The sequence below is a fragment of the Lolium perenne genome, chromosome 4 (genome assembly GCF_019359855.2).
Source record: "Lolium perenne isolate Kyuss_39 chromosome 4, Kyuss_2.0, whole genome shotgun sequence".
Taxonomy (NCBI): Eukaryota; Viridiplantae; Streptophyta; class Magnoliopsida; order Poales; family Poaceae; genus Lolium; species Lolium perenne.
The window spans coordinates 384,671,694-384,683,078 of NC_067247.2; the positions used below are offsets into that span (position 1 = coordinate 384,671,694).

Here is an 11,385-nt window from a genome sequence, read left to right on the forward strand (position 1 = left end):
CGTCTCGCTAGCTGCCCACGTTCGTTTGTCAGTACTCGATCGGTACTGAAGTGAATGCACGCGTAACCTTGCGGCGATCTGAGGGCATCTCCAACCGGCCGACCCAAACGGACGCTGGGCCGTCCGTTTTGGGCCGTTTGCGTGGCCGTCCGGACACGCGGACGTCCGTTTGGGTCGCACGCGGCGCCCAACGCGGCGACCCAAAGAGACGCCACGTGGTTCGTCTTCGTTGCGCGGCGCTGCGCTATGGCAGGCCTCGACGGGACAGCCATGGCGGGCGGTGGAACGCGCGGGAAAGATCCCGCGCGTACCAAGGTTCCCGCGCGCGAAAACACCATTGGCGCGCGCTCGCGCCATGTTTCCGCTGCATCGCCGGCTATAAAAGACGGCGGCGGTCTCACACGCACCGCATCTCACCTTCCTCTCCCACTCCACCTTCTCCGGCGGCCACTCCACCTTCTCCGTCGCCATGCCGCGCACCCCGCGGTCCACGTGGGCCAAGCTCTCCTCCTCGCCGCCCGGGCCAGGTTCCCGCGGACGGAGGAGGAGGAGCGCGCGGACTCGCGGTGGGTCGCCGATGACGAAGCGCTCCGCGTCGCTGCCGAGGAGGCGGGAAAGAAGGCAGCCGACGCCGAGATGGTGGAGGCGGCCGCGGACGGCCGGCACGAGACCGCGGACGGGCGGTACGAGGCCGCGGAGGAGGCGCGGCCGCCGCGGAGGAGCCCGTCGACGAGGGGACCTCGCGCCGGCGAACATCAACGCCGCCATCGAGGAGCCGTCTCGCCGATCTCACGCGCGTGACGAGGGAGCACGAGGCCACCGGCGCGCCGGCCGCCGCCGATTAGGCGACCTCCTCGGCCGTAAGAACGAGCCGATCGCTATGCGAGCAGCCCGTCACCTCATCCGGATGCCCTCGCCCGAGCGGCGCTCCCGGAGGATGCTGCGTCGGCGGAGCGCGGCCGGCAAGAGCGCATGCGCCGGCGGCAGAGAACCACGAGGCCCGTGCCCCGCGCGCGTCCGCTCGGGAGGCGCGCACCGCCGTGGAACGCGCCGCCTGCGCAGGAGCTTGAGGTATGCGGGAGGCGGATGGTTCCGCCGCAGAGGCATGTCGCTTGAGGTATGCGCGGGCGGAAAGGAGGAGGATGAAGGCCTCCGCCGGCCGCCGGCCACCGCGCCGCCGAAGCCGCCGCCGCCGCCGAAGCCGCCGCCGCCGCGCCACCCAGCTGGTAAGCTGGAGTCGAATCCTCACGCGTACAGGCCGCCCGCGTCGAGTGAAATCCACGGCCCCGACGGCGAGTCGGCGAGGAGACGCCGGCAAGGCCGCCGGCCCCGTACGTAGTAGGATAGAAGTAGTAGTTAAAAAAAATTGTAATGATTTCTTTCTAATGAAAACAAATATTTATGTCTATGACACGCGGGCCAGGGGCGGACAAGGGGCGGACGCGAGCGACCAGCCTTTCGCGTCCGCGGCCACGCAAACCCGGCCCAGATTTGGGCCGGGTTTGCGTCGTTCCGGACGCCGCGGCCATCCGTTTTAGGGATGGGTCCGCGCGCTGGGCCGGGTTTTTGTCCGTCTGGACCCATCCGGACGCGCGGGCGCGGGATGGGTCGGCCGGTTGGAGATGCCCTGACAGACCCTCCAGGCACCGGTAACTGGTAAGGTTTACGTTGCATCGTCGAGCACTCCAGCGCTGTCGATGGGATGACATGTTTCCTTTACCCTGAGACAGTTGCATAGCACACAACAGCAATGATGGGAATTGGGATCGTATGAGCAGTTTATTTCCCGAGGGCGCCGGCAAGCTGACTACATCTTCAGTTCAGAGAGGACGTACATAAAGCCTCACTTGCGATCGCATCTGATGTCTGTGTCTGGCTATCCATCCTCCGGCCGGCCGTACTTCCTTCGGCATTTGGAACAAGCGCTTCGATTTGCCACTCGGTGCTTCTCCCAATTTTACACTGCAAAATTCTCAAAAAAAAAATTACACTGAAAAGATTGATGTTAACGCGGCTTCGCCACTTCGGTGAACCAGATGATCTCGATACATTTTGAAATGTTGTACTCCCTTCGTCCCATGAAAAAGTAAGGACTACTTCTACTAGTCTTTACTCTTTGGATGCATACGTTCAAGAAAAGCAAGACCTCTTGTGCAGGGTTAACAACTCAATAATTCCTACCGCGAGCGTGATCCCTCTGCGCACTGATTACCATAACCCACCATGGTGCCAGATGGGGCCTAAAGATGCTTAATTAAGTGAGATGCTAAATAATCAGGAGCTTTTACAAGCAAAGGGTAAATCATCATGCACCATTGCACCAAAAGACTGAAATTAAGCGACAGTAATGTGAATTCAGTTCGTGCATTATGACCACAAGGAACCAGGAATCTGATAAAGACAGCGTATGTCTCCTACATTAACAGGTTGGGATGGTACTGTCTAAGTGGAGCATCAGAGATTACCAGTGACAATAACAAGAAAACATGGTAGCAGCAGGCGTGTCCGAGGAACACGCAAGTAGTACTCCATACATGCCAAAATATTTAGACAGATGTTTTTAACAAACATACGGTAGACAAGTCTACCGCAGGTTACCAATGCCTCAACATCAACTTAAATTTGGAAAAGCGGTTCAGCAGTTGCACAAACCCATCGCAACCGAGCCAAACAGAACAATGCATCAGCAAATATTCCCACAAAATCAAGTGTAGTGAGGATATAAGTTTTGTGGTAGATTGATAAGATTTAGCCCACAAATGTTTCTTACACAACATATTTAGCCAATATTCCGTGAGACAAACATATCACCCCAGGTTGTACTATTAGACTTCACTCTTTGATTTGGCCTTCGATGGCTCTCCCAATTCTAAACTGCAAAGATGGTGTTAGGAGGCTTCGGTGAATCTGACGATTTCAATACATTTCTGAAAGTTGTACTATTAAACTTCACTCTTTGTACAAATATGTTCAAGAAAAGCGATATGCCTCGTGCGGGGGTTAACATCTCACTAAACCCCATCGCAATCCCTCTCGAAGCGAGTGCCATAATCCACCCCAGTAGTCCAGTACCAAATGAAGCAGAAAGATGCTTAAGTGAGGTGGTCATCTCTGATAGATCCTAAATTAACAATCATCGGTACCTTCAGATTGATGAAGGGTGCACCACTCTAATGCATAATAGCTTCACGATCAAGGAAAAAAATAGCGTGCTATAACAAAATAGCGTGGGTCTAAAAATACGCTATTAGCATGCTATAGCATGCTATTAACGTGAATAATACGCTTATAAATAAATAACAGCGTCATCGCTCTCCGTGATATCTTATAAAGACGCTTATTAGCGTTGGAATAGCGCGCTATTTTTTTCCATGTTCACGATGCAAAGGACCGAAATGAAGCGATAGTAGTCAGAACCTCGCCCCAATGTGCTCCAGTTATCTTTCCTGCAATAGGACCACCAGGAACGGGCAATCTGATAAAGACAGTGTAACCACCCTAGCCCTAATCAAATCTATTATCCGTGTTGACACGGCATGTCTCCGACATGAATAATTCGAGGTAGTACTGTGTAAGTGGAGGATCGGAGACACTCTTACCAAGAACCGAAAACATCACAGAAGACGAGAGTGTAGGTGTGCCTGAGGAACACTGTCAAAATTAACCAAAACGAACTTTCCCTGCAAGCAATTACCTGTCAAAAGTATTTACAGATAGACGTTTCTAACAAACATACGAGGGACAGATTTGCACAGCTCTCCTACCTGTTATACCACCGCCTCAGCATCAACTTGAACTAGGAAAGCATTTCAGTAGAGGCACAAAATCATCGCAGCTGTGCTGGACAGAGGAATGTATCAACAAGTCTTTCATGAAATGAAGTGCAGCGAGCGGACAAAAGGTTGATAGATTGATAACATGTCGCCAATAAGCATTTGTTACACAAGCATTACATTAGGCAAACGTTTGGTGAAAGTGACACGGACATGACTCCAGGTTCTATAGAAACATTATGGAAACAGTCAAGGGGGCAGGACCATAAGGCCAAAACTCGCTGGCTCAATAATGCTGGATTCTGAGCACCAGCTAGCCTTCAGGCCCTGTTGATGATCGCATACGCTATCTTCACAGGTCTTCCCCGCAGCTCAGACTGATTCATCCCTACAGCTTTCTCAAGCGACTCATCGTCCTCAAAATCGACATGGCAGAAACCGCGGGAATCTCCAGTCCTCTTGTCGACGGCAAACCTTATCGATGCAACCCTCGATGATTTGAAGAAATCTCGCAGGTCCTTCTCAGTAATGTTCCATGAGAGGTTGCCAACATACACCGAGAGGCAGCCATCGGGCTTCTCGGGATCAGATTGGTGCTCCGACTTCTTTTGCCTCTTCGAGCTCGCAGTTATTCTGCATCTTTCAACCCTCATAAACCTGTTGCCCCTGGAGAAGCCACACATGTATCAGTTAGAATGGATTTCGCCTGCATGCCGCCACGACTTCAAGAGAAACGAACAGACATGCTCGGCAGGGACTTACATTTTGTGTCCATCCAGCTCTAGAGATTTCATGGCAACCTCGTCTGACTGAAATGAAGCAAGATAAAATCAGACTTATCCAATCAAACTTAAAGCTATCCAGTTATAAGTTTCAGCTTCCATATTTCTTCAGTTTTGCCAGTATTTTTCAGAGATAGCAGCAATAGCATGTTTATACCATTCGCGGCGCTGGGGGTATGCACCTGTATTCAGGTGAATACCAAAGAATCTGTCAAAATAAAATTTTATACATCTATCCATTTATCGTGCAGCAGCCCACTAGCCCATGTGTCAAACCCGCTCACGATCGGCACACAAACCTCTGTCGCCCCACGCACGCACACACACGGCCGCAGGCGGGCGGTAGCGCGGCAGGCCCTAGGCGAGTAGCGGCGCAGTGACCGGCAGAAAGCGGCGGAGCACTGGCCAGCGGAGCCTGCTGCAGGCGCCACGACGTCAACTGCCAGTAACCCACTCCCCAGGTAATCTTCAGTCTTCTCACCTCTTATTCTCCTGATCCCCTCCCCATCGCATCAGTCTAGTTGATTAGTACTTAGCAGTACCATATTAGCTGTTTAGGAGATTAGTAGACTAGTAGACAAGCACTAGAACTAGCATATATAATTTCTTAGATGCAGCTTATATTTAACTAATTTTCCTGAATTTCGTAGATGCATCTCAATTCACTAATTTTTCTGAAATTCTCCCTTGTTTTCTTGTAATGCAGATCAAGAAGAGTGCTGCTGGCAATAGCCTATTTGCACTGACGGAAAGACAGATAAAACATCCACACTGAATTAGACTACTCTTGAATCAAATACTTCTCTACTTAATTACTTATCATGACCACCGTGAGCACAATCTGCAATTGGCACTAGTGCAATCACCAGATGTGTAACATGAACCGGAGAGCAGCAGCACCGGCGCAACCCCAGTCCGAATTGTAGAAGATGATGAAGAAAACGATGAAAATGATGAACCAACACAAGCAGATTTGGAGTAACTCGATCATGATCCTGGGAAGCAGATTTCCATCTCGATGAGGATGAGGATGTTTGTTATGATGGGCATATCATCAATTCTTCACTCAAGAGGTACTGCCTCAATGCAAAAAAAAAAAAAAAAAAAAAAGTATTGATGTATTGATACTTCATTTAAAAATTGTTATAGTGGTACTAAAATAATGGTCATATGTCTTATACTACATAGCAGCCGTTTTTGTTCTTATATTGCTTTGAGATTTTATTTTTTTGCAATGAATACCTAGTATGTAAATCCTGGAGCCGCCACTGGTTTATACCCCATAACATAAGGAATTTAACCAGTCAACGCTGAAATCACAAATCAGGATGGAAACCTAGACTAACACATAATGTACATAGCTCATTCAACAACCTCAAACAATCAGGCGACACCTACAAATACTATGCTGCTAAATGCTAAGTATACTGCCAATAAGTGCAGTGCAAGTTCATATTTGCCGTCCGGGGAAGTGCAGGTCAAAGCAAAAAAAACGCGAATTGTTGCAACTTCCGAATGACCGGCCATTGTTAGTTCGTTCCTAAACCTCCGGCTGGGGGGCAAGTTAGAGCAAATCCTGATGTGCCACTGTATGAACTCTAAAATCATTGCCACGGCATCAATAATTCAATATGACAGATATAACAGCAGTATACTAGTTGAGTATTGACCTCGAAGGTGACGAAGGCGAGGCCGCGGAAGTTGCCGGAGTCCGGGAAGCGAGAGAGCTGGAGCGAGCGGATGGGGCCGAACTTGTCGAACAGCCCCCGGATCTCCTCCTCGGTGGTCGTGTACGGCATGCCGCTCGCCACCACCTTGCCGCACTCATAGCTCTCCGAGCGCCCCCCGGCCTCCTCCGCCTCGGCGGCAGGCTCCTCCGGTGCCTCGTGCACCTGCTGTGCCGCCGGCTCGTCGGCCGCGGCGGCGATGGGCTGGCCCCACTTGTCCTTCTTGGGCTTCTTCCGCTTCTTGGTCTTCTCGGGGTTGGCTGGGGCTCGCGGGGTCTGGTCCTCGGCCGCCATGGCTTAAACCCTAATCCTTCCGATTTTGCCTTCGCGCCGCCGCCGCCGAGACAATGAGCTGCCCTATTCTGCTTTGCTCGGTGTTGGTGGGTAGCGGCAGCAGCACGGCAGGAGATGAGATCCACACCGTCGATTGAGTTTACTCTAAGTAGTGCTACAACTGCTAGAATTCTCCATTTTTATATAGGCCAGAAAGTATTTCTAAATAAAATTTCGTTTTCTTTCTGGCCTAAAAGTAATGATGTTGCCAGAGATGGATCATAGGATCAAAACAATTTCATAACCTGTGATATTCTCTTTTGTGGCCTAAAAGTAATGATGTTGCCACAGATGTATAATTTCAGATATAAACACCATCATACACAAAGATGCACCTTTGATCTTGTGTACATATGCTCCTGCTACCAAAATAAAGATTTTTAAATGTCCCAAATATTCTGAATAAAAAATGATTTTTTTGTCATGCATAAAAATGATGAAGACAAACAGATTTCTCACAAAGAACTTTTGCTAGCAACAAATTTTTTCTTTTTTACATGACACAAACATATTTGTTTTTTCGTGAAACAACTTTACAAGAATAGAACATCAACATGTAGAGACTAAATTTTTGCTGGATTTTTTTATAGTATTATAAAATGCATTTTAAATGTATTTCAAAAATAAGAAGCATATCTTTGTGCAAAACACAGACTGACATACTATTTTGTTTGGAGGGGTATATTTATATACAATAACAGGGAGATAAATTAATAGAAATGCATGTAGACTGGATAAAGATGAATGAAAGCACAGCATATGCAAGGAGTGCAAGCTCGACTCAACATATGCTACAGCAATTCTTAAGATCGTCATTTTTCTAATACAATGAATCGATGTAAAATGCTTCGTTGACGACACCAACACACAGGTTTAAGTAAAACACAACATTCAATCCACCACATATCAGAAGAGAAGAGAGGCAAGCATATATATAGATACATGGCAAATGCTGCATCCAAAAACATATGTTCTTTAGCATTTAGAACTGCAGTGACACACAGAACAATCCTCTTCCGATAACAGGACAAACCGAAGTTTGACATTAACCCACAAAACAAGCACTCAAACAGTTGAGAAATTCCGATTACAACCAAGACGGTCTTAAATCGCAATTGGTCCCACAATGAAGGTAAATACTTCTCAGAGATCTAGCACCCTATTCCGGGTTATACTTGATCTAATTCCATATTTGCAGAGGCATTCATTTAAGATCTAGCAAGAACTAGGCGGATGTGCAGCATGGATCAGTAAGCAGCCAATGCTGAATGCTCTCACACCAACGGAGGGAACTGCTTGGCCTGAACCCGAACACGCCTCTTGTATTCAGCTGGATCCTGCATACCAAAATGGTGTTACTACAGGACTATATCTGACATGATTTTGGAGGCCTAGTTAGACACCAGTAAGCATTAGCTGGACCCTGACTGTGGTCACTCTTGACTAACCTGGATAAAAAGGTGATAACCATCTGTCTGAGCAGGGTCAGCAGGGTTTGGTTGATCAAGCAAGTCCTGAATTCCAACAAGAATCTGCTTCACAGTAATAGCTGGTCTCCAACCCTGAAAGGATTAAATCGGACTGTAAACCATGGGGTATCAATTCTGACATTACATAAATAATAGCTAACAAATGGTAGGCAAACTTACGCTGTCCTCATTAAGGATTGAAAGGCAGACTGTTCCTGAAGGATAAACATTCGGGTGGAAGAAGTTTGCTGGGAACTTGCACTTGGGAGGTTTGCTAGGGTAATCCTCACTGAAATGAAGGGTAAGAGGGAAGTATCCTCCTTCCCAATCAGTCTGCAAAACAGAAGATGGAAACCATTATAGCCACACCATGCATTTACAACAGTCTACAACTCTGTACGTAAACAGAGATGCAACAAATTCTGAATGATCACAAGGCTGATATCTGAAAGAATTCAAGAAAATAACCTGAACCAAATCACTAAGACACTATCGTTACCGAACTCAAACGACCTAAATGACAAGGGAAAAGATTTAGATCGTTTTCTACATGATATTAGTATGCCACACCAAATCATGGACATGTTTCAAAGTACTCTGGCTCATTTATATTCATAGTTGACTGGTAGACACCTCAAATTAGCTTAAGACAGAACAGTTGCTACGAGAGAATGGAATAACCTGGAAGGAACTCAAGGTTGTAGATTCTGAACCATTGCTAATATGCTAACACAACTTTATTAGGGCCTTAGTGACTTGGCCAATTTAATTAAAGAGCATCCAGAAATTTCCTACCAAATGGGGTTGCACACAATATAGTTAACTCATAGTTAACCTTTCTTTGATCATTGCACATGTCCACTGCAACCATGGTAGACAGGGATTACTGCAATTAACAACACCTTTGAAGCATATAACCTAACTGTGTACAAGTTTATGCATAAAGCAGTAGTATTCAGATACTAAGTAGATGTCTACAGTGACACTCGCACCAAAATGGGCATTTTTGCCATGGTAATGTTGGAGCTAGCTACTAGCTCTCACCCAAGGCTCCCTCTCTTTTTAAAAGAGATGTGCTTCACACAAACAGTTATATTCGTTTACTTAATGCTCTTTCCTGTTAGAAGCAATCTCGTCAAGTAGCTATACATGCATGCCGGCAGGAGTAGGTATGCTAGTACAACTTGCATGATGTTTGTAGTCCAGGTTATAGATAGCTGCATGTTGGCAAGGAACAGTAGTACAAGCAAATCTGAAGTTGACCACCAGCTGTAAAGTTGGTCGAGCTTAACGGGTAAGAATGCAACAAACAGCTAGCTAGAACTCTAGAACCGAGTCGGTTTATGTCTCTTCAAAACGACTGACAGTCTTTCTATAGTAAGCTTGTATAAGTTGGGATTATATCTAATAAAGCTTGCTACTAGTCCTTTGTAAGTGGCACATCAACACCTCACAACGGGACTAGTTCGACAGAGTAAAATAAATTAGGACAATCTCTTTCGAAGGCGTCGGAGCTAAATAAACGTACCACGGCACTCCCTAATCTCAAACAAGAATAGAGTGAATGGACAAGTAGGTGGGGCTTAGGGTTACATGCACAGTGTATTTAGGGACTGTGTACAGTTTCACGTGATCAGAGAAGAAACAAAATTACGAGTTATGAGAAGCACTAGAGAATGTCCAGGAATTCAAGAACATAACCCCAGCTTTAGCTCTAAACAACTAATGCCACCGAGCATGGGGGCAAACAACCTAAATCATGAACAAACCATGGGTATGTAGGACTGGAAACAAGTTGGCAGGGCATCTATGCTGTCGGTACTGAAACCACACGGCGCAGTTGCGCCAGTTTTGCTAACAGGCCACACGGTGCAGTTGCGCCAGTTGCTAACACTGCTTTAGTAGGACCTAATTAGTACTTAGCAGCCGAGTCGATTACAGAGCCTGCAGAAATCCCTAACAGCTGAAGTTCTGGCTGCAATCAATTAAAGCCCTAGTGAATCATCATTTAACATTACCCTTTCCCGTTCAGCCGTGCAGTTTAGTAGTTGCTGCAATGAACACTCCCTTGAAAAGGATAAACCAGTGGCAGGTAGACACTACTTAGGACATTTCAACCTTACTCCGCTATGAGAAGGCATAGTAGGCCATGGTGAAAGCGTGAACAAACCATACCAAAACTCAGGCCACAGCACTATGCACGCCGAAGGGTCAGACGAACTAATGATAAGCCCTGATCTGGGGAAAAAGTGACAGCTTATTGATTTAAGTAAAATCAATGTAGAATCCCCAGTTCGGACGGCCTGACGGGTACAGACGCGCGCGGAGGCACGACCTAATCTCAATCGGCCGAACGAGATCTGATTATTCGAGCCGCGCCGATCTAGAATCAGGCGCGCGGAGCAGTAGGTGGGGGTTTCGAGACTATGAATCAATCAATCAAGCAATCGATCGGCTCGGGGGGTGGGGACGGTTGCTTACCCCTTGCTTGCCGGGGATGGTGCAGTGCCAGACCATGAGGTTGACGGTGCCGTCGGCCACCGTCTCGGGCTTGGCGACGAAGCCCTGCGAGGACGAGAAAAAGGGAAACAGATCAGCCGTCGGCGACGCGACATCTGCGATAGGGGGAGGACGAGATCGAGACTCACGTGGGGGTGGTTCTTCCGCCACGCCTTGCGCTCCTCGGCGAGGCGGCCGCGCGCGATCCCCCCGGACGACATGGTGCGGCGGCGGCGGCGCTCCGGTTTGGTTCGGGGCGGGGTGGGGGAGAGTGGAGTCGTCAAGCGCGTGCGGTGGGTCGCCTCGCCTTCGTATATTTAACTCCGCCCACCGTTTTTTCTGCGGATTTAAAATAAATGGGAAACTCGCCGTGACCTTTTCGTTTGCTACATCAGGCAAGCGGTGGGGCCGGTTTTATGTGGAGCCCACCGTGTCAGCGGACGCAGGAGGTGTGGGTAAGGCTGGGACCGGGGCACGGGAAGCGATGGGCTGCACGGGCTGCATAGGTGGGACCGGACTGCTGGTGGGGCCCACCGTATCCTTTTCCTTCGGTTGTACGCTTCGAATATTTATCTCTCTTTTTTTTCTTGTTTGGGCATTGGATTCCTGACGATGATGGATGGGCGGACGTTGCTTTCTCTCGGGTCAACGTTTGTGAGGGCGTGGTGGGATACAGCTGGACGAAGAATGGCAAAGGAAAACATGGGGTGATTTACATCCACAGTAAAAATTGAAAATTAAACTGAACACTTGGAAAAATTTACATTAAGATTTTGCCCCATAATACAATATAACTTTCAAA

At 48.2% G+C, this 11,385-nt stretch overlaps 2 protein-coding genes across 2 annotated transcripts; both read right to left on the minus strand.

Annotated features, from left to right (window-relative positions):
• Nucleotides 1–3,892: 3,892 nt before the first annotated feature.
• LOC127297296 (phragmoplastin interacting protein 1) lies at nt 3,893–6,701 on the minus strand. The gene is made up of 3 exons (XM_051327594.2): nt 6,226–6,701; nt 4,536–4,582; nt 3,893–4,439 (listed from the first exon to the last, which is right to left on the minus strand). Exons 1-3 carry the CDS (start codon nt 6,574–6,576, stop codon nt 4,094–4,096), a joined length of 744 nt encoding a protein of 247 aa, XP_051183554.1. The 5' UTR covers nt 6,577–6,701; the 3' UTR covers nt 3,893–4,093.
• Nucleotides 6,702–7,748: 1,047 nt separating this feature from the next.
• Nucleotides 7,749–10,893, minus strand: LOC127297297 (SUMO-conjugating enzyme SCE1). Its single transcript, XM_051327595.2, has 5 exons — nt 10,733–10,893; nt 10,566–10,649; nt 8,265–8,417; nt 8,064–8,177; nt 7,749–7,952 (listed from the first exon to the last, which is right to left on the minus strand). Exons 1-5 carry the CDS (start codon nt 10,802–10,804, stop codon nt 7,890–7,892), a joined length of 486 nt encoding a protein of 161 aa, XP_051183555.1. The 5' UTR covers nt 10,805–10,893; the 3' UTR covers nt 7,749–7,889.
• Between the last annotated feature and the right edge of the window lie 492 nt (nt 10,894–11,385).